The sequence below is a fragment of the Nothobranchius furzeri genome, chromosome 16, assembly GCF_043380555.1.
Source record: "Nothobranchius furzeri strain GRZ-AD chromosome 16, NfurGRZ-RIMD1, whole genome shotgun sequence".
NCBI classification, from domain to species: Eukaryota; Metazoa; Chordata; class Actinopteri; order Cyprinodontiformes; family Nothobranchiidae; genus Nothobranchius; species Nothobranchius furzeri.
This window is the reverse complement of record NC_091756.1, coordinates 51,762,804-51,786,187: the sequence shown is the minus strand read 5'-3', so window position 1 is coordinate 51,786,187 and position 23,384 is coordinate 51,762,804. Positions and strand designations below refer to the sequence as shown.

The window sequence follows — 23,384 nt, the reverse complement described above, 5'->3', positions numbered from 1 at the left end:
TCTATTCATTTATATATTCTGGGCATAAACGTTTATTAAAACGTGCAATAATTTACTGCTCTCATGTATTTTAGCAAATTAGTTTTTGTGAGGCAGACCAATTAAAAGCAGAAAAAGCCTTGATTAGTTTGTCTTAAACATTTTATTAGCTTCTCGCACCAGTACAGTTAAACATCAGATCAAAAGTCATTAGTAGAGTTTACATACATTTGTACAGTATTTAAAACCAGTCGTGTTCAGACCCCTGTACCAACAGAACCTAACCAACCAGGTTAGAACATCCGTGTGAATCGTGTTACACAATAATTAGAGTTTATGAGTTTTCTTCTCTCAGCATGACCTTATGTATTTGAATGGTGCCAGATGTGACTGAGTAAGTTACAGTTCAAAAATCAGCTGTGAAGCTCTGAACAGAATTATGGGAGTGTGGGTATTTAGACTAGAAACCCGTGTATGTTGCTGGTGTTGTAACTTAACCCAAACTGTACTAAAACCTGAGTAATCGGACAAGAAACCTCAACTTGAGCTTGCTGCAGAAAAGCCCATGGTGCATTCATGGTCCTCCTGTCCCTTTTATCACAGCTGTATTAAATTCCCTTTGACAGTTGAACACAAGCCATTACAGAGGCTTCAGGCTGAACCACAGAACAGGACTTTGACCTTTCAACAGCTATGTTGACACTTCAGATTAAGTTTGTTAAAATCTTTTAAGTTAACACGATTTTATTAACCTCCGTGTCCACTCTGACGCTGAGATTTGGTTCAGGATGAGCAGTAAGGCCTCCAGGTTTCACACTCAGTCTGTTAGCTGCTTTGAGATCAGTGTGTGGACGGCATTAAGCTGATTGGTTCTGAAGGTCCGATAGCTGCTGATCCTGCTGCAGATCTGCTCACAGCTTCGGTGTTGAAGGAGACCATCGGTAAAGCACTCAGCAGGGCCTTCTCCAGTTTGTGCTCCAGAGCATCCAGCCGACGGTCCATGTGCTCCTTGAGCCTCCTCTCCATCTCCTCCAGATGGCGCTCCATGGCTGAGTCCAACTCCCTATAGAAAACAAGAAACAACCTATTCAGATCTCCACCTATTTAAATACTTAGAACTCTGTGCAGAGGTTCTGATCCACAAATCAGGTCTTCATATTTTCATTCTAAGCAATTGAACATCTTAAACATCAAAAGGTAATTTATCACCTACATATTGACCTACATGCCACCGGTCATCTGCAGACATAACTCCATTCTCTAAAGTAGATTTTATATTCTATCTTCTAACAAGCCAGAAGATTCTGTAGTCCTTGTTGACATTTCAGGGGAACAAGATATCAGCCTATGTTCCCAAACAAAGCTTTCTTTTGATAAGACTGCAGGATTGCACGCTCTCATGAGAGATGAACTTCTACAACTCATAAGTTAAATAATCATTAAATAAACATATGGTTGAATGAACAAATGTTATACAAATAATACTATTACTGTTTGAATCATCTCTGCCTAATTAAATGAAGTTGAAATGAATTTTATTATTACAATGAAACATTTTGATGTTATGATCAGTAATGTTTGGTTTAACAAGTGAATCATTATCTGCACTCATCCAACACTTTCGACGTATTTATAACTTGTCTTGTTTTTAATTTGTTTCGAAAATAAATTTCTTACTTTTTATAAACTTGTTACAAACAAGACAAGTTATAAATAAGACGAATGTGTGGATGAATATAAGTGGATGGAATGTGATGTGTGATGATTGAATGGTGCGTGTTTATCAGAACCTTGTATCTAGAAGAAACTGAGTTCTGGGTGTGAAAAGAATTTGGTCTGCATTAAACTATAAATGATGGTTTATAAAACGGCATCAGACGCAATCTTGTCATGCCTACGGATCCATTCCTGGGGACCCCGTTTGGATCCGAGATGTCAAGGGGTCGTTGACCCCAATGCACGTGGCTCGTAGGAAAACCTTGATGCGACCAAGTCAGTCGCAGGATGTCTCCCGAGTCACAACAGATAGATGAAATCGTTTGCGTCTAGAACAGCTGTTTCTGAATAGCTGCAGGAGCAAGTTTCTGTGTCGTTGCAGGCAGCTTTTGGCTTGTCGAAAGCTTTGGTGGTTTTGACAGCTTGTCGAGAGATCAAATCAAAGATACTTTATTAATCCCAGAGGGAAATTAGAGAATAACTATTTGATGATTCCTTGTTCATGTAAATAATTTAATGTTGTATTTAATGTAGAACTATTAAGCTGCTTTCTTGGTCCAAATGGATCAGAGCCTTCTACTGGATGGGTGTGAGTCAAAGAGACTGTGTCCAGGGCGAGCCGGGTCAGCTGTAATCCAACCTGCACGCCTCAGTGTCCTGGAGGGTCCTGTATGGAGGGTAGTTTGCAGCAAATGACCTTCTCAGCAGAGCACACGACACACTGCAGTCTCCTCATATCCCTGATGGTGGCTCCAGCATACCACACAGTGAGTGAAGTGGGGAAGATGGACTCGAACATTGCGGTGTAGAACTGCCTCATCGACTGTACTGGTAGGTTGATTTTTTTCAGCTGCTTCAGGAAATACATGACCTTCCTAAAGTCCACAACCTTTTCTGCCTTCTGGGCATTTAGCACCAGACGGCACTGACACCAAAATGTCTTATTTGTTACCCACAGCTGACAGATGACCGTGTTATTCCCATGTAGGGAATATAAAGCTTAACCAGGCTCTGACAAAAGTCAAAGTGTCCCTCAAAGAGCCACGTCCTGTCTACAACAATTCACAGGGAACACAACAGTAGCTTCAAGCTCTGATAATCAAAAGAAAGGAAAATCACACAATAAACAGTCAAAATGAGTTCAAACAAACAGACAGTTGAACAGTTTTGGTGGAATGTTCTGCTGAGCGGTGAGGAAGACGTACCGTTGGGCTGCAGTCCTCTCCAGTATGGACTCAGACTCAGCTAACCCCTTTTCTCAGCCCACATGTGCACTTCAGCTCTGACAAAGAGCCTCATTTATTCAGCAGCAGTGTGTGATGCTGCATCACACAAATAAGCACACCGTCATCTGTGGAGTCGAGCTAATGCGAGCTGGAAGTCCACTTACCGTAGCTGGAGGTCTGGGACTGTTGGGTGACATTTGAATAATGACTTCAACACTGCTGATGAACGGTTGTGTTGCTTTGAGCTTCCAACACATTTAGACCCTTCAGTCAGGTCAAACTGAGATTTAACAAACACTTTGTCATGCTTTTTAGTAAACCATCATTTCAGCCCAACCAGCACTGAGATGAAGCTGTGTTTGGGAGTCTGCTGACTTCCAGCATCCGTCAAAAATGTGACCCCAGAGAAACAAAAGTCTTTTGTTCTAATAAAGAAAAGAGCCTCTGTTCTATGGCCATGTTAGACTTTGTAACAAGAGTAAAGTCCAGCAATGGTCAGTTTAGGTACAGCCTGACCTTTCACCGTCTATTCAACATCTGGTCAGAAAGGAGACACAACACTGCATGTGTTCCCTTTAAATGAGCCTGCCTTCATACCAGCTGGGACTCACAGACTCTACAAGTCTGAAAGATAAACAATAACTTTCTTTCCCAAGGTCCCATCTGTCTGCCTCCACAGAAGAAACAACTCCAGCTCGAATCAGTTGCTAAATTCAAGAATGATTTCCTGAATCAATATGAACTTCTTCCATGACTTATAATCTAAATAATCATTAAATAAACATTTGTTTATTACTACTTATAATAATTATAGTATAATGAAATGCTTCATTAATCTTTGCACATTGAATGGATGTTATGTTATGTGTGTCTACCAGAACCTGCCATGTGTTCGACATGTTTTGACGACAAGGTCCTCACACCTGCGCTCACAAAATAACAAGTACGGTTAAGTAATCTACAACACATAACTTGCCCTTTTTACCAGTCAGGACATCCGATATCAAAGAAGGTGTGTACATCTCCAAACTTGTCAGCCTCTGATTGGCTGTGCAAGTCATAACAGCTAAACGTTAAAACTAGATCATCCTGAGAGATTCGACAGTTCTAGAGAATCGCTCAGATCAGCCACCTGTAGTAAACCTCTTTAACCATCAAAGATTTTGACACGTCGTCAAAACCTTTTTGCACCTGCAACGCTGATGAGCAAACAGTTCCTGCAGAAACAAAGCTGATATTGTTAGACTCCTTAAGAGTCCGCCAGACGCACGGTTCCATCCAGCTGTTGTGACCCGAGACATCTCTGGACTGAAGAGTCGGTACCACGGGGTTCTACAGCCCTCCGGTGGCAGAGATCAGCCGACCCCTGCGACTTTCAGATCCACCAAGAGAGTCTCTCAAAAACGGGTGAAGTAGACATGACAGTTTGCGTCTGAATGTTCTTCTGATGATAACAACTTTATAACTTAGAGCAAACCAAATTCTTTTCACCAGAACTCAGCTTACTTTGACAAGGAAGCTCTGACTGACATCGCATTCACACATAGGTGCCCTCCTCACGTTTAGTTACGTCCACTCACAGTAAATGCTTCATTAATTAGTCATGTTTTAAATTGTTCAGGTTCATGTGAGTGAAGAAAATTCTCTACAGAATATTACATCTTCCTGGTTATAACAAACAAAATCATCAAATTTGCCTCCGCTACACATGTGTGGGTGAGTATTGCCAATGAGACGAGGGCCACAAAATTGAATTTTTTGTTAATAAAAATGTTTTACAAGAAATTATTTTACCTACTCAACGATACTTTAAGATTCAATGTTGTATTGAAAGTGAAAACCTGTTGTAATAGAAAAACCTGCCTAGAGACCCATAAATGGCCCACAGACCACGCTTAAGACCCCCCTGGTGCACATCTGTAAAACTAGCTTGTTGGAGATTTTTCTTCACTCACATGAACCTGAAAGAATGCTAAACTAAAGCACACTTTTTTCTTTTTACTCTGCAGGGCATAATATGACACTACAGGGAAATCCAAGGTGGAGAAATACTGCCAGACAGACAAGGAGCTATAAATGTAATTTGGCTCAAACTGATTTTATTGGGAGACAAAAGATTCAATTGAAGGCAAATCTTAAAGAATCTAAAAGTTGTTCAGTAACAGCTTGTTTTAGCTAAAAAGTAAAATAAATAAATAAAGCCTTGATTGATTGATTGATTGATTGATAAAATTTCACAAATAATCAGAGTCATAACTGGGACAATTGATTTAAGCTTAAAAGCTAAACTGGTTATCTAGACTTTTCTTTATTTTAGCCATAGCAGGTCTATGAGTGTATTTGCCAAACTGTCCAGGAAACTGCTGACTGGTTGCTCAGTAGAAGCTTTCAACACAACTAAAGACTCTTGTTCTAAAGCTTATGATTGTTTTTAAAAGTCCTTATTTGAAAAGTATTTTACATGATAACTGTTATTGCTGTTTAAGTAACCTAAAAGCATGTCAGAGCAAATGGCTCATATCATCTGTCAGTACAGTGAAGGAGGGATGATGGTTTGGGCTGGATCTGTAGCCATTAGACTGGGGCTGATAGACTAAAGCGGGGGTCGGCAACCCGCGGCTCTGGAGCCGCATGCGGCTCTTCCATCCATCTGATGCGGCTCTCTGTGCTTGTAAAATAATGAATGGATATTTAAATAAAATGCTTTATATTTTACTGCATTAATTTTAAGTCTGTAAGCCAATTCTAAATGTAAAGATTGTCTGCGTAAACCTGGACAGATCCAACCCGGTCTACTGTGAGACCGGGTTGACGCGTCACGCTTGTGCGTAATCATAGGCACTTCTGAGCTGAAGAGGATGTGAGATTCTGGGATTCTCCTCAGACGGCTCCTGGATGTGTCGCCACATTGGAGACAGGAACAAGCACTATTCAGCCAAAGTTTCATAATCAGGGAACATTTTCTAAGTGACAAGTGTCTCTGAGAGACCGGGTTTGGAAAACACTCACTTCAGTGGGAGGAATCTTCCCGCATGCGCGCTGGTTCGGCGACGCGCTCTAAGCCCCTCTCCACATCTTCAGCTCGCTGTGCACCGTACGTACGCGCTGACAGTGAGCTGCGCTGAGCAGTGTCCAGCTCAGATGTTCAGATGGGAATAGTTTCTTGAGTGATTTAGCAACATCTACGATGTGCGTAGAATAAAGTGTCAGTTCGTCTGCATGCGTCGGGGTAATTCTTTCTATTCTTTCTCCGTCAAAATAAATGGTCAAATACGGGAACTGTCCGGTCAACACAAGCCCTGCTTTTAACTGTTCTGTTTTCTTGTGAAAATTGTTGCAAAGAGATATAATTTAACTTGATTAACACCGGAGCCAGGCGCACTGCGCCATTATATCCATCACTGTAAATGAGGGAAAAACAAAATGATCGGATCCTTTTCTGACCTCCCCCACCTACAAAGTTTAATTACAACAATCAAACGTGACAGAGCCTGGATTTGTATTCTGAACAGTCTAAACATGTTTTAAAAAGAAACGTATGACAAAAGTGGCACCTGCTCAGTAAAACCACCAACAGGGTGAAAAATATCAAAATATTGTAGGCAGACACGGGCTACAACTTCTGGATCCACTTTATATAAATCATTTTATTGATTATCGTGTATTATTGTGAAAGATAACTTTGACGTACACGAGCGACCGGTACTGGCTGCTGTCACCTGTTGTGATTGGTTAAAGCAGCTCTCAGATGTCTGAGGGTAGGCCCCGCCCACAACGCCGCGGCTGCTGTGGCTCCCAGTGTTTTCTTTACTGTGGGAAATGGGTAATAATGGCTCTTTGATGGGAACAGGTTGCCGACCCCTGGACTAAAGCATAAAAACATTTTTAATGCTACAATATTGACAGAAAAGCTAAGAAACTGAAGTTTTACTGTTAAACTTCACAACCATGAAGCTACAGTGGTGATCAACATGACAACACTCTAGACTCCACTCACCAGCCACCATTCCTCATTTTCTTCTCCGCTGCCATCTCAGCATCATCGAGCCGCAGCTGCGTCACCTGACCGCAGACACTCTGGAGCATGGGCAGAAGGTCAGGGCTCAACACTTGTTGTTGGCCCCGCCCTTTCATGAATTGTGACATCATCTCCTCCAACAGGGCGTGGCTCATCTGAACTCCACTCTCACTGCTCGCTTGAGACAGGAAACGGATTTTATTCATTAGATGCATGCTTTCAGATAAAGGTGGCATCAAAATTCTGGTTGATACGGGACATGTGTCACACAGCTATGTTTCTACTGCAGGAAAATTGTCATAGAACAGACTTAACTTCCTTTTTGACTGGTGTAAAAAAGTTAAAAGGGAGAAAATTCATCCCAGAACAAAGCTTGAACAAGGAGGGGAGGTAAAAAGTGAAGCTATTGTAGCTAATTCTTGTCCTGAAAGCTGTGTGACACGGCATCTATAATAACTAATGCACTAGATTTTTGTTAACGCAGTTCCCACAGGCAGATCAACCTTCCCGCATCATTCTGCTGCAGAGAATTAATGTGAATTATGTAAAAACGTTCTAGAAAACTGGAAAATTCCCATTTCCTACTGTTGTTTAAATGTAAAAATAACTCAGGCTCAAGTTGTTGTTGGTCAATGCTACAAGAAGCTACATCAGGGCTGAAGAGCCACATGTGGCTCCAGAGCTGTAGGTTACAGACCCCTGAAGAAGAGACATCCAAAAACCTAACTCATTAACCAGCTTACATTACTTAAGCGCCTCGTGATTTTTATCTTGAGAGGCGGTATAGAAATGATATTTTCTTCTTCTACATAAAAACACTTTCTGTGCGCATGTAAACGATAGAAAACAAACAGTGACTTAGACATATTCAGGCACTTTTCCGACAGCTTTCACATGAAGAATGCTTGATGACGAGTTTTTAAGTAAAATCTGAATTTTGGTTCAGGAATTTATTTTTAGTATAGCGTGATGAATTGTCCATTTCGGACCTAAAAGGCCCTGCTCTATTTGCTCTGCCCAAGCAAAACCATAAGTTACTGACACAGGCCTATTCCACAAGATATGGGCCAAGGCCACTCACGCTTTGCTTTTATCTAAACTGTTGCTTCTCCGAACAGCACAAGAAAGAAGGAAGAAGACAGAACTCTTTCCCTTTAAATATTAATAAATCAAAGAACTCTTTCTCTATTTTTAATAAGCTAATCAAACAAAGTGTTAGCCCAATAATAAAATGTGAACCAATCTGTGAAATGACAATGTTTATGATCAGTAGTATTTTAATAAGTAATATAACTTTAAACTTGCTGCACTAGACATTCTCATCCACGTAATGCTTAAAGTCACATGACACATTTCCTTTTTCTGATCCAATCAGAACCTTCCAGATCTGACACGAGGCGTGGTTTTGTTGGTGCTTGGTACATCCCCTCTTGTTGTCCTTTTATGATTTGACCGTAAATCAAAACATCCACATCATAAAACTATGCCCACGTCATCTTAACTTCAGTTCAAAGCGTTCTAGAGAAGTTATCGGAGTGGCCATCCGTAACTTTCCTCTTAAAGCCAAAAGAACTTAACGACAAGCTGGATTAAATCTGTTGCATGTTCCACCTGCTGCAACGGTTCCTTTCAGAATAAAAGCTGAACCATCACGACCCCTTTTTGGGTCTCGCTAGATGCCAATAAACTGTCGTGACCCGGAAGTATCTCAAGACTGGTCTGGTCGGCAACCGCTGCCTTTCTACCAGCTTCGGTTCCAGAGAAGGTCAAGCTGGACCTCGACATTCCTGATCTAACGGGGACTTCCGCAAAGGGTACGTAGACCGACAGAATGGCGTCCCAAAGTGTGTTATAATCTCCAACCTAAAGCTTAGAGCGAAAACATCATCTTCACTCCCATCAGAACTAATCGTTTCTCCGGATTTGTTGGTTCTGAACATATTTCACACATACACCATCCTCAGTCTTACTTCGCCTTAGTTACACCATACACCTAGTATTTAAAGTTAGTCTAGTCTTAAATTGTGTAGTAATAAATCTTCTTAACTTTAAAACTTGACTCTTTCTTTTGTCTCTGAGTTAATACGAAGTGGTTACATAATCCCTGCAATAAAAAGTTCCAATCTTCTGGTTTAAATTATCCAAAGATCCATAAGATTGATTTCATTTTTCCTATGGAATCTCACATTTTATGGTTCATTAAATAATATGTAAATTTAAACGCTACACTAGATAATTCTGTCTTTACCTTTCCTTTATTGTTTCCAAGATATTTAGATGATTATGTTGTTACATAGTAAAGCAAAATTCGGGTCTAGGTAAAATATTACTGATTTTGTAAGAATGTTGTACATGGCGCAGAAATATTAGATTTGATTTATTTTTCAGGGTGAAAGATCAAACGCTTTTTTGACGTGGATACATCCTCGTCTTTTTCTGCATCCTAATGTGTGACTTGTGTCGAAAATGTTAAACTCTCCACCTTATTGCATTACGAAGCATCATAACCAATGTGATGATACCTACATGTATTGTTGGTGCTGAGGTCGGACAGGGAGAGGTCTGGAGATGTAGAGCCCTCAGACATCCCTCCGTTCTGAGCTGCAGGTAAGTCTGCAGGCCTGATGCAGTCTGGGGACTACAGACAGAAAAATAGCCAAAACATTTCATTTATATTACAATAACAAGACAAAGTTCTGTGTGCATTTAAAGGGATAACTCTGCAGTTTTGGCTTGCTTTTAGCACCCCCTCGTGTCAGTTAGCAGAACAAAAAACAAAACCGTTGGTCACTGTAACACCTTCATCTAACAGCTGAAATGTCTCCACAGCCTTCAATAGTGTCTACAGGAGTGATTCATCACTACATTAAACCAATCAGCTGTGCTATCTAAAACATGCAGGAACATGCTGGAACCAGACTGCAGCACCAGGTATGTCAACTCAATTGTTTCTAAGTCCAACAGACCAGACCGGTAACTCTGAAGTTGCAAGTGGAATATCATGGCCCCAGGGAGCATTATGGTCTGGGTGGCTAGTCATTAACCCTGTAAAAGCTCATTTTAGCACATACTGGCTCAAGAAAATCATTTAAAAACACGAAAAAGTTGTTAAGTATCCCAGATTGTGAATTTGTTAAGTTAAATTTAAGCAGCTGCAGAGCTTCACTGACAAATTTAAAATCTGTTGAGTACACATTACTGGATGCTGCTGCTTTTATTTAGAATGTCAGAAAATCTTATATCTTAGAAACTTGCAGCTCAGTCATTAAACAGATTGATGTTAATCAAAAAGTAGCTGAATAAAACTATACATCTTTCCTGCCCTCTGATAGAGGGTCTAAATACTGGAGGTAGCAATTGCCAATTTTTTTCTATTTAGTTATACAACTACCTTAATTTTAGTAATCAATCACATCATAGGTATTTTAATTAAATAAAAAAAATATTTTCTGACTTTAATTTCATTCATCAAACTTTAAATGGTTACCAGAAATCTTTACTCTGACTTCTGAAGATCAAAATTTAGCTTCTGAAATTCAAATGTCATAATGTGTTGTACTTGTAATTACTGATAGAAACAGTACAGTGGTTTCCTTTCTGGCAGAGTTGGAAAACGACAAACCAGGTTCATTTCAAAACAGAAACTTATTTCAGAACCTGAGATCTGAGCAGCTCAAGTCATATCTATAGTTGCACTAGTTCAGTACCGTGCCTGAAGATGTCTCAAAGCTGTGCTTTTGACTTTGGCAGCTTTGTACCAAGAAAGCCAAGAAACTCTGAAACATTCCGGAAAAAATTCTTCCAAACAAAAAGGATGAACCAGTTTCTCCATTAATGAATCATGGTGAATACTGACTTTTGTACTTTGCCCACACAGATGTTCTTACAAGAAGAGAGAAACAAAAGCAGCAGATGCAAAATAATTTTGATAAAGCTTCAGTAAAATAATCTTTCTAAATGAAAAACAAAACTGAATCAGTTGGTTAAAATGTTTTTTTCTATTTCATTTTCCATCAATGACTGGATGCAAATGTCATCAAGACATTCTTGTCAGGATCTGAGGTGAGTGGTTCTACCATAACCTGTGTGAGTGCTCGATTGCAGGTGGGTGGAGCCGAGGAGCGGGCAGCTGCAGCAGATTCTCAATCACCGGTCTGTGCTTATAAGGAGCAGGGAGACAACCCCACCTCGCCGGATGATGACTCACTTTGGGTATTGCTCAACCTGAGATTGTGTGCCAACGCAACCTGTTTTGCTCCACTCTAGCCTCTCGAGTCCCTAACCCCTCTTCCTGTCTCCAGGTACCCTTTTCCACTACCAGCTCGCCAACCATAACCAGACAGACCTCCTCTCTGGACCACGTCCTCCCTGCCTGGCCAGACCGGCCCGCTCTCCACCACTCACCCTGCACTCCCCTCCTCTACAGAGAACCTCTCTCGAGCCTGAACCCTCCTCAGGCCTGACCACCTCCCTCTCCAGCTCCAGTCATCCCTCCACTAAATCGACCACCATGTCACGTGACTGTACAGACCCTCGCCTCACTTCGACGGCGCTCCCTTAGTTCTCCTTTTAAACCCTCTTCCTTTGATTCTGTATGTCCTGGATCATAAGACTTAGCCAGAACATAACCGTTCTAATATAAATAATAACAAAAGTCATTTAAACAGAATATTGGCCTGAAAAAATTAGTAACAGTGAATGATGAAAGGATGTAATTTCAGTTCCAGTGAGAGATCAGAGTTTTTCGGGTAATAAAAAACAATCAGCACCCATACCAGGAAGCCTGATGGCTGAGGAGGATTCCTGAGAGCTGACGTAGATGCTCCGGTTCCTCCAGCTAAGGCAGACAAAGCTCCACCGCCCATCAGAAGAGGCAGGAACCCACTCAGAGAGCTCATCTGATTCTGGAAAAACACATTTCTGTTTCAACGCAGCTCTTTTTTTGTATTATTCCCTGATTTTTCATTGATCTGAGTATCAAAGCTGATGTAACTGTAAAATGTTTTTAAGAAGGATGTCAGTTTAGCAGGCAGGAATCAACACATCAAAGAGGACGGAGCCAAAGTGGTACCATGAGCTCAGAGAGGGTCAGTCTCCCACCTTCTGCTGGAACTGCACCATATCCAGGAGGTTTTGGGCTCCAGGAGACAAACTTGTTCCCATCTCTTCAACCAGACACTGCACCTGCTGCAGGTCTATACCAGGGCCATGAGCCGGGCCAGGCTGAAGCTCCTGAAGGCCCACAACAACACGACACACCACAACACTACTTCTGCCTGCTAGGGACAGCAACTGGGAAAGCAGCCAGAGAAATGCAGAGCCAGTTTAAGAATCAAATCAAACTTATTTAAAAATTAAATTAAAATATTGCTCAATCCAATTTTTCTTTAGGATAATGCAAAACTATGTTCAGTACTTGTGCAATACCTGATTTATATAGTATGTCTGTGTCCCTTACAATATGCTGCATAGTTCTGGAACCCAAATTTTTCATTTTTATTTGTGGTTTTTAGTGGTTAAATGTTACAATATGTGTATATAAATGTACCTTTGTTATTATTTTTCTTCAAATGATTCTCTTAAGTGTTGGTGCTGCTGTAACAAGTGAATTTCCCTACTGTGGGATCAATGAAGTCTATTCTAATACATAAAAACACTGTACTGATGCAGAATCTTAATTTTGGCACGTCTCACCTTCACTTCACAAGCTGATGATGGATGCTCAAGGATCAGCTGCTTCTTGTAAACAGGACCTCTGTCTTCACTGTGATCCACAGGAACAGAGATCATCAATTAGTTGACAAACTCAAAAAATACTACAATATCTTTTGAAGGCTTGTTAGGCTGTATTTTTAGGGGTCTCTTTAGAGAGCATGAGTATAAATATTAGATATCTAAGATTTCACAAACACTTTGAGATGTATAAAAATTAATATACCCCCTAGAATGGGGATATAGCTGTAAAATCTGAAGTGGTCATTTAAACAGCTGCACAGTGTTCTGCTTGCTAATATTTCAGTGTGGGTTCATCTACCCAAGCTGGATTGTTTTATCCTTTATGCCTCGCACTGTCCCGCAGTATTCTTCCATCTGGTTGTACACCTCCATGGTTCGAGCCTCGCTGACGACCATCAGGCGGCTGATGGTATCAGAGCTGGACCTGCAGCTGAGAGTGAGGATGCAGGGCGATCCTTCCTCCACCTGCTCCAACTGCGCAGAAACAACCCTGCAAAGATCGCAAAAGGATAAAGCACCATTCATGGCAAACATCAATCTTTCCATCCTCTGCTGGTAGAAACACATTTGCTTGCAAAAGAAAGCATGCACACCCAGAAATACACATGTTGCCTTGATAAAAGGCTTCCAACCTGTCAGTCTCTTCTTTCTCCGTCAGACTAAGATCTTCGTCTTCACTGTCTTTTGTGCTGAGATGAACAGGAAGAAGGATATCTGCCAGGTCATGAGTCTGACACACCCAAGCAGCTGCTCTTTTTACACTGATGTCCACCATGATGCTACCGGTGGGGCTGCAGGTGGGATGTTACCTTAAGCACAAGAGAAAAAAGACACAACTGAGAAATATTCTGCATTAAGTCCAAATAATAACAGAGTATATGTAGGGATTCTGAAGGAAATGTTAGACAGTTTAGAAAAATTAGATTCAGCAGCGTTTAGTTAGCCCTTTATTCAAGGACATAATCAAATGAGTGCCTGAATACAAGCTGCTTATAATATTATCTTTCTTATTAATGTGGCGTTATCTGAATAAACACGAAGTGATTTACATACGCTGGCCAGAAATAATGTGGTTGAATGAAATACATTTTTTTAAAACGGAAAATAACAAGTTGCTCCCCAGAATGAAAAAAGCACCAAAATGCTGTAAGAGCATTTGAAGGGTTGCAGTTTTATCTCTACTTCTAAACAAAAGCAGAACTGAACCAGATTTTAGTTCCTTCATCGTGCAGCTAGCTAACATTAACGTTAACAATAACGGGCTGTTTACAGTAAAACTGCGTCAGCTGAGACAAAATCGGCTTCAGTCAGGCTTTCCTTCCTCTCATGTCTCCAGGCGTGATTAAAAGCGTCCCTGGGCCGAGCTTTCAGAGAGAAATAACAAAAATAAACTGAAAATTTACCTAAGTAATCTGAAGCATTTGTGACGCTGTACCACGCGACGGAAAAAAAGGTACGTCATCAACCAGCGACTCAGTCCACCCACCAGCACTTTTGTTTTGGTAAGAAAATCCCTTTATTTTTAACAACCCAATGAATTTAGCGAGTATTATTGCACATTAAGTAGACGTGTTTTTGAGTAAAAGATGCTCAGTTAGTGTAGCCTTGATAAACTATGTTGTTTTGTTATTACCTTGTGTTTGATGCTTTCAGTCCAAAATAGATTCAACCAATCGTGTTATATATTATTCTTTAATTCTAACAACAAATGTGAACTATTGTGATTTAAGTGGTCATTTCAACACTGTCTAAGCTAGGGTAGCTTAACTTCAGGATCTCTGAAGGACTTTAGCTTTCTCTTTTCTTCTTCTTCTCTTTCATTCATTTTCACACTTTTGAAAAACTGCCTGTTTTCTAAAGCAGAGAATGGACTTCACAGAGTGCTACGCAGACACTGTGTCCCGTGTTGCTGCTGCCGCCCGTTCAGGCAGCAGAAGACAGCTGAGGAGGCTGATGGAGAGAGGGTTCAGTGTGGATGCTCGAGATAACCGCGGCTGGAATGCTCTGCATGAGGCGTCTGCAGCTGGCAGTAAGGAGTGTGTGCTGGAAATATTATCTGCCGTTAATTGTAAGAAAGGTATGGTAGCTTTTTTTTCTTATTCGCTAAAGTTAATAAAATGGCAACGTTCGACAGATATAATTTGGTGTTTTTGCACAGCCACTCTGACATAAAACTCAAGAGGAAACTGATTGTTAGACAAAAAATGTATTTGAAAGTGATTTCATCCAAATTTCACTAAAGTTGCTGAATTTGAGCTTCTGCTGGCTTCACCTGTGACTATGTACTTGATTAGAGTTACTGTGTTTTAATTGTTCATAACTGACACACATAGCTTGGGCTCTGTGTTGAAATGAATGCAGACTCAGGTTATTGTGTTATTTCCACCAAAAGTGGGTTGTGATCAGATTTTAGAGTCGGGTCTGCATTTCATGTTGATTTCTCATTCTATGGTGTCCACCCATCTCTCTGTGTGTAGGATGTTTCTCTAGAAGTCGTGATTTTGTGAACTCTTTGACTCATGAGGGAGAATCTGCGTGTTACTTGGCAGCGCAGAGAGGTCACCTGGCAGTGGTTCGACTCCTCCTGAAAGCACATGCCGACATTAACCAGCTGACTAATGACCTGTCCTGTCCTTTATATGCTGGTAGATCATTTATCCATTTTAATCTATGCAAATGCTGCCACCCACATACAGTAAGCATCAAAATATATTTATTTACACCCTTTAATAAAATGGAATATGTTTTGTTTCTCCAGCTGTGGACAATGGGCATGAAGATGTTGTTAAACTGTTGGTCGGTAAAGGTGCAGAAGTCAACAGAACACACACATCATCCTGCTGGACCTGCCTTCATCAAGCTGTTTACAAGGTGAAGTGTAAGATACACTAATAATAACTAACCATCACTATGCACTCCTAATGAAAATGTTTTACCATTCTCAGGGTCACAGTGATATGGTTCGAGTTCTTGCTCCGTTTTGCAACTTGGAGGCACTAGATGACCACAAGATCACTGCCCTGTTTGTGGCTGCACAGTATGGACAGAGTGAATGTTTGGAGATACTAATTAAAGCAGGTAAATTATTGTATTTTTTTTAATAATGTCTGTGTATGTGCACTTTATTTATAGTTACAGTTAACATGCACATATTTTTAAGTATGAAATCATCAGTTGATTTTTCAGCTGACCCACCTGTTGTCAAACTAATATTTATTTATGGAGCCTGAATGTGTCACACTAATTTAACCCAACAGTTTAAAGTAATTGTAACCACAAAGGAGGCATTTAAATTCTAAAAACCTAATGAGGTTTTGTAAGAGGGATTTGTTGTAACAGTTTTTCACACAAATTATATAATTACATTATTGTTTATAGTAAATTATATTTTCTATATGCTATGAATTAATTAGTATTCATTTAAAGCTGGTATGACCAGTGTTGGGAACGTTACTTTAAAAAGTAATTAGTTATAGTTACTGATTACTTTGTCAAAAAAGTAACTCAGTTACTAACTGAGTTACAAGATCATAAAAGTAACTAATTACCAACAAAAGTAACGACTTAGTTACTTTTTTCATTAAAGAATGCAAGAATTACTACAATAGTAAAATATAAATGACTAATGACTGAACATAATAAAATGTCCAAATGTTTTATATAAACCTGAATAATTTAAACAAATAAGCACTTAACAGGAGGAACTACTAATAGGAACATTACACTAATCTAGACTATTAAAAGGTCACTGTGTGATATTTAACAAAAACCCAATCAGCTAAAATTTAAAATTGCAAATAGAAACACCTGTAAAGGTTCCCGAGCCTTTAAATGGTCTCTCAGTCTAGTTAAATTACAGAAATAAATGTAATTTTGCACAGTATTCTAATTTTTCCAGCTTCACATAATTGTGTGTTTTTACTAGCATTTCTGTTGCTGGTAATTTAGTAATGGTTAAATAAATAAATAAGTATCCTTTAAAATGACACTAGAAGAGGCACAGATCTGATGGAGGACTTACATTCACTAACTTGGGTCAGACCCAAACACAGAAGAGCTGAAGCTGGGTGGTAAACACACACAGGTAGTTCAACTGAGACTGATGCATCAGTGTTAGCGGGACTAAAGATATGATCAGAAACAGGTTACAGCTGGATGATCTAGGAAGGTAGAAGATCAGGACGTCTGAGCGGTGAACAGGTGAGCGGACCTTCGGGACGTCCCGCTGTCATGCTAAGGGCACGGCTGCAGACCCGCAGATTCGCTGCTGCAGCAACAAATCTGCGGGGGGTCTGCAGCCGTAGAATATTCATCACGTCTTCCTCGTTCTTCACGGGCCGTGATGCTCTTAAACATCTACCTCTTTAGCTCCTGATCAGCTGATGACAGCTTCAATACACCGCGCTGCTTAATGCACGCTTTTTCTTATCAGTAACAGAAACGACGTTTTGATAAAAGAAGACGTAATTAATTAGTTTGCTCGTTACAGAAAGAAATATTTTTTATTGACGCGGTTATTTTAAACGGAGTTATTCCCGTTGTGTCTACAGCAGGCAGTGACTGAGACCGTGAGGGTCTCCGCCCACCCGGCCAATCATCATCGTGTTTGTAAGTGCGTTACCGACACCTCTCTCTCCCTGGCTGCAGCTGAAGTGTGGCGGTCAGAAAGCCTCACGCTGCTGCTCAACGTTCGACAAGCACATAGTAACGCACAACCTTCCGTCCCCAGTAACGGTAACGGCGTTGCAACGGCGGGAAAGGTAATTAATTAGATTATTCCGTTACCTATAAAAGAACGCCGTTAGAAACGCCGTTATACTTAAACGGCGTTACTCCCAACACTGGGTATGACGAAGGATGGACACACTTTAAAACTGTTCAATTATTTTTAAATGTAAGTGTTATTTTTCAGGCATTAAAGGGAAATAAATGATTTAAAAAATATTATTTCTTTGTAATCCGTAGTCTATCTGTCTGAACATCTATGTGAAGGAAAAGCTGATCATGTTATGGGGATTTAAACTGCACTGGATAAATGAGCTGCACTTGTGTAGCACTTCTCTGAGTCAGAGGACTCCAGTGTGCTTCACAATACAGTGAATCATTCATCCCTTCACACGCTGATGATGATGAGCTACATTGTAGCCACAGCTGCCCTGGGACACACTGACAGAGGTGAGGGTGCCGTACACAGGCACCACTGGCTCCTCCGACCACCACCAGCAGGCAAGGAGAGTGAAGTGTCTTGCCCAAGGACATAAGCAAAATTCCCTGGAGGGACCAGGGAGATCGCTCCAGCAACCTTCTGATTTCTGGGCGGCCTGCTCTACCTAATTGTCTAATGCAGACGTGTTAAACCAAATAACAGTAGCTTTCTTGTAGTTTGTCTTAAATCAGTAATCAAAGCATTCATGTGGTTTCCTCCTCAGGGGCCAATGTGAACACCCAGGCAGCCGATCTGGCGACACCGCTGCTAATTGCCTCTCAGGAGGGCCACCAGGCTTGTGTGGATCTTCTGTTGGACCATGGTGCTGATCCAAATGTATCCTGCAGTCAGGAGTGGCCCCAGTTTCCCATTCATGCTGCAGCTCAGTTCGGCCACATCAGGTACACTACGTGTCCTAGTATGAGGACTTCATTGTGTTAGTATTTCTCTTTGGAAAGTGTGACGCCCTATCAGGATTTATCCCTGTGGTTCATTATTATATTAACTATCTTCTATTTTGTAAATCCAGTATTCTCAGGAGGCTGATAGACGTCACTGATCGAGTGTGTGACCAAAGCGATGGTATGGTGAGCCCGCTGTACACCGCCGTCCACAGTGATCAGACTGGCAGCGTGGAGTTGCTCCTGAAGGAAGGCTATAGCCCAGACGCTCAGGAGTGCATAAACAATCTGGGCTTCTATTCACCCCTTTCTGTGGCTTTATTTAATGCAACCAGCAAACCGCGCAGGTGGGTGGGCTCATTTCACCCGTACAAATATTTTTACCAGAATCAATTAAGTAATACTTTATATTTAGGTAATATTCAACTATTGCACAGTCATGTTAAATTGAATATAGACAATTGAACAGGCTAGGTTTTATGTATCAGACAACAAATAAAATATTCTATGTTCTCAATAGCTCTCAATCTAGGGCCTCAGCTATTAACCCATTGAAGATTATTGTTGCAAATTCTCATCAAGCCACTCTGACCCATATGAGTGTTAGGGATCAATACTTTCATTATAAGCCTGTCACATTCAGTTCTGTACATGTCTGTGCTGCCCTCTGGTGGAGGATCTACAGCAGGGGTCACCATAGCCTGACCAGCCAGCCCCAACCTTCCTGATGGGAAGTTCTCTGTGTAGAGGATGAGTCTGGCAGGCCAGGCTATGGTCACCAACCTTCGTGAGGCTGAGAGCTACTTTGTGGGTAATGAGCCACGTGAAGGGCTACTATGTTGATACAATAGTGATCGTTGAACTAGAATAAATCAGAGTTAAACTAAGCCTAGTATATAATAAACATATTTGAATGTTTTCAAAGAAAATTGGAGTTTTAAACTATTTATAAATGCATTTCTGATATAAAGAAATGGCAGCAGATTTTAAAAATGTTATTTTAGATTTTTGCTATTTGGATAAAAGACCTGTGAGCACCTTATCTGATCTACAGGTTGTAAGGACCTATTTTTATTGTTTTATTGCTGTTGTGTTATAATGACATAACAAAATAAACTGGTTGTTGTAAGGATGCTATATTAATAATTGTTAAAAAAATGTTTTGAATTATTGCGATTTAATTTTAGGCTTTAAAGGGTCAAATGTTAACACATTTGATAAGGTGATTAGAAAAAGATTCATTAAGGATTGGCTTGTTTGAGGGGTTGCAGGAGAAAATCAATTTGCTCTAAAATAAACTTGGCAGTGTGGCCGACTAGAATCAAGGTGCCTTATGGTCCACTTAAAGCTCAGACCAGATCCAGGGCTATGAGAGACATTAATGTCTGCAAAACTCAATAAATGGTATCATTATTAGAAAGAAGACTGGGTCAAAGCTCCTCTAGAACAGAAAACCTGCTCTGTTTGTGTATTCTGTTTAATGTGAAGAACCTAGTATGATATGAATTTTTTCTTTCTCACATGTTGATAATAGTTACACGTTGTTGCAGTTCTACTTGAACCTGCTTTTTAGGGTCTGACTTGAAAAATATGATTTGTTTTTATTGTATGTGGAAATTAAAACCCTTTGGGGTAGAAAATGTTTATTTGTTCATGACTGTAGCTCCACCATGGCTTTTTCTTTACTGGAACAAACAAAATCTGAAACATAATCCTTTCATGTTTTATTCAGTGAGTCACTAAAGCTGCTGCTTGCTGCAGGAGCATCTCTGAGCTCAGAGGAATGGACTTATGCCTTAGCCACAGACACAACAGACCTGCTGGAGCTGATTCTTGAACACAGGTGGATCCCTCGCCCCGAGACTTTAACCACAAACTACTCTGCATCGCATCGTCAGGGGAAGCTGCTGTTCAAGCTGCAAGAAGTGAGGGAACTGCTCTGTGTGGCTCTAAGCCAAGTACATTTTGCTTCCCGGTGGCTTCCTGTACTTCTGAGGACCGGATTGGATCCATGTTGTTTACTGCTCCACCCCCACATGTAGGTTTCCAACATGATCTCTCAGTCTTATGTGTTTACCTTTTCCCATAAAGACGTGGACATAATAGTTGGTGCCCTGCAGTCAATGGAAGAAAAACCCAAAATGATCACAGAAAATACTTGAATCTGACAATAATAATAAATAAAATTTCTATGAAATTCAACCAAATAAAGTCAGACATTGCTTTTCAACCATGCTTCAACAGCATTATTTAAAAAATTAAAAAAAAAACTCCAGGTAGTCACTGTGTTGTTTAGTGACATGGTGTGTACCTCACTCAACATGGATCAGAGGAAGTCTCAGGAGATTAGAAAGGAAATTATAGGCAAGCATGTTGAAGGTAAAGGCTATAAGACGATCTCCAAGCAGCTAGATGTTCCCGTGACTACAGTTGCACATATTATTCAGAAACTTCAGATCCATGGGACTGTAGCCATCGTCCATGGACGTGGCTGAAGGAGGACAATCGATGACAAATCAAAGAGACGAAAAATCTGAATGGTAACAAAAGAGCCCAGAAAAGCATCTAAAGAGATCCAAGCAGAACTTTAAGCTCAAGGAATATCAGTATCAGATTGCACCATCCGTTGTTTGATCCAAAGTGGACTACATGGGAGACAACCAAAGAGGACACCACTGTTGAAAACAAATCATAAAAAAGTCTGGAATATGCCAAACTACATGTTAACAAGCCACAACGTTTCTGAGAGAATGTCCTGTGGACAGATTAGACAAAAATAGAACTTTTTACTAAGGCACATCAGCTCTATGTTCACAGATGGAAAAATGAAGCATATCAAAAAAAGAACACTGTTCCTACTGTGAAACATGGAGGAGGCTCTGTTGTGCTCTGGGGCTGCTTTGCTGCATCTGGCACAGGGTGTCCTGAATCTGTGCAGGGTTCAATGAAATCTCAAAGACTATCAAGGGATTCTAGAGAGAAATGTGCTGGCCAGTGTCAGAAAGCTTGGTCTCAGTCACAGACTCATGGGTCATGGGTCTTGCAACAGGACAATGACAACACCCAAGAGCAGCTAGGAGGAAAACATTGGACTGTTGTAAAGCGGCCTTCTATGAGCCCTGAGATCAAATGTATTTAGCATGTTTGAAAGGAGCTGAAACATGTTGTCTGGGAAAGGCTTCCTTCAAACCTGAGACAACTGGAGCAGTTTGTTCATGAGGAGTGGGCCAAAATACCTGCTAAGAGGTGCAGACGTATCCTATAGGAATTGATTGATTGCAGTGATTGCCTCAAAAGGTTGTGCAACAAAACATTAAGCTAGGGGTACCATCATTTTTGTTCAGGCCTGTTCCATGAGTTTCATTTTTTTATAATTCAGTTGAAGCATGGTAGAAAAGCAAAGCCTGACTTTCATTGGTTAAATCACATAGAATTTTCATTTTATTAATTTTGTCAGAATCAAGTTATTTCTGTGACCATTGTGGCTTTTTTTTTCCATTGACCGAACAGTTTTGTCCACGTCTGTATCTGTGTTTGAATAAGTTTTCTTTCTCCTCCAGGTTGGAAAAGGCTGAGAGTGAGGTGTTGAATTACCTGCTTGAGTTTGTAAACTGGTCAACTTTGTCCCCTCCTTTGAAACTGATTTTGAATCAAAGACAAACAAAAATGACCTGGAGACCATCCACAAATTTAGGTACAATAGTGCAGTTTATTTTGTATTTTGATTTTTAAATATAAGCTGACTGGTATTTCCTCTTCATCTACCTTTAGATTCAATTCCCAGTCTGTCCCACATCTGCCGGCTGAAGATCAGACAAGTTTTGGGACCAGATCTACTGATGAGGACCAGCATAGTCCAGAAGCTGCCAGTTCCTTCCTCACTTCACGATTTTCTTAGATTTCAGGACATTGTGGAACCTTCCTACAAGCACCCACCACAATCACCTGTAATCAATAGAGTACAGAGATCCCAGCATGCACATCAACACAGGCACGTTCTGTAACTTCATCTTGTTTTCCTCTTGCCTTGAAAAAGTTACACAAATCAACTCTATATTGATTTTCAATCAACCCATTCTGTCAAAAAAAAATTTATTTTACAATTGCACGTTAAAAAATGAAGGTCAGCATTTTTGGAAGAATTTGTTCAATTAAAGTGCTTTAAAATAAAAATTATTTTGCAAAAACATGTCATTTAAGTGTTTTAGGTGTATCTTTAGATTCTCTGATGACGGAATAAAATAATTTATCCTTTCTCTTCAGAAATCATTCCTATTTGTTGTATCTTGAGATGTTATTTGGAATTATTGAATTTACAATAAAGATTTGTGAAAAGAGACAAAAAAACTAATGTAAACGTGGAAATATTTCTTAGACAAATAAGTCCATGCATCCATTATGTCCTATTTTCTGTAAGTTGTGTAATGGTTAGTTTTTCTCCCATTGCTGCGATTATGCAGATGTTTTCTTTTGTGAAGCTCAGGATGACGTTTTTGTGCCAAAACAAAATGACTGAAAAATATTAAAGAAAAACTTGAGGCAAAAGCATGCTTTAATGGTGCAAACTGGGAAAAAACAATCATAATTTTTTTTAAAGATTTTAGCTAATTCCTTTTTCAGAAGTTATTTTCAGATTTTTAACCCTTTGATGCATAATGGTCACTACAGTGGACAGGTACTCAAAATTGTTATTTATTTATTTTTGCTATTAAGCACAGCTGTTGAAGACTTTATTGCATTTGAGCCCCTCCATTTGGACTTCAGCAAGTCAAGCCAACATATTTCATGTTCAGAATGCATGCTGTCCACTGAGGTGGACATGTAATAAATTATTTGTAAATTAACAAAATGTTACAAAAGATATTTGTTGAAATTTGTTTCATTCACACCTAAAGATGAATGACAAAAATTGTTTAAAAAATCATGGTTGAAGATTTCATAATTCATGCATCAAAGGGTTAATATAAGTTAATATATTGTTTGGCAAGTTTTGATAAAAGTCTATTGCAATTGATTTTTATTTTTATTACAATATAAGTCAAATATAGTTTCTAAAAATATCCACTTACCAACATACCAGTATATAGCTAACCATAGTGCTG

General features: G+C 40.0%; 2 protein-coding genes across 4 annotated transcripts; one reads left to right on the top strand and one right to left on the bottom strand.

Annotated features, from left to right (window-relative positions):
• Positions 1 to 123: 123 nt before the first annotated feature.
• Positions 124 to 14,146, bottom strand: c16h10orf88 (chromosome 16 C10orf88 homolog). Of its 2 annotated transcripts, none has more exons than XM_015962105.3 (9): positions 14,079 to 14,146; positions 13,308 to 13,484; positions 12,974 to 13,165; positions 12,634 to 12,703; positions 12,040 to 12,231; positions 11,715 to 11,843; positions 9,466 to 9,577; positions 6,919 to 7,117; positions 124 to 1,042 (listed from the first exon to the last, which is right to left on the bottom strand). In XM_015962105.3, the coding sequence occupies exons 2-9, from the start codon at positions 13,448 to 13,450 to the stop codon at positions 820 to 822; spliced, it is 1,260 nt and encodes a 419-aa protein (XP_015817591.3). In that variant the 5' UTR covers positions 13,451 to 13,484; positions 14,079 to 14,146; the 3' UTR covers positions 124 to 819. The 2 variants fall into 2 exon arrangements, with proteins under 2 accessions (XP_015817591.3, XP_015817592.3); XM_015962106.3 differs by having other exon boundaries at positions 13,946 to 14,101.
• On the top strand, positions 14,120 to 22,623 carry asb3 (ankyrin repeat and SOCS box containing 3). Of its 2 annotated transcripts, none has more exons than XM_015962103.3 (10): positions 14,120 to 14,177; positions 14,536 to 14,752; positions 15,153 to 15,320; positions 15,434 to 15,546; positions 15,621 to 15,753; positions 18,105 to 18,282; positions 18,411 to 18,629; positions 20,015 to 20,320; positions 21,843 to 21,976; positions 22,054 to 22,623. In XM_015962103.3, the coding sequence occupies exons 2-10, from the start codon at positions 14,542 to 14,544 to the stop codon at positions 22,284 to 22,286; spliced, it is 1,695 nt and encodes a 564-aa protein (XP_015817589.3). In that variant the 5' UTR covers positions 14,120 to 14,177; positions 14,536 to 14,541; the 3' UTR covers positions 22,287 to 22,623. The 2 variants fall into 2 exon arrangements, with proteins under 2 accessions (XP_015817589.3, XP_015817590.3); XM_015962104.3 differs by having other exon boundaries at positions 14,127 to 14,177; positions 14,539 to 14,752.
• Positions 22,624 to 23,384: the final 761 nt, after the last annotated feature.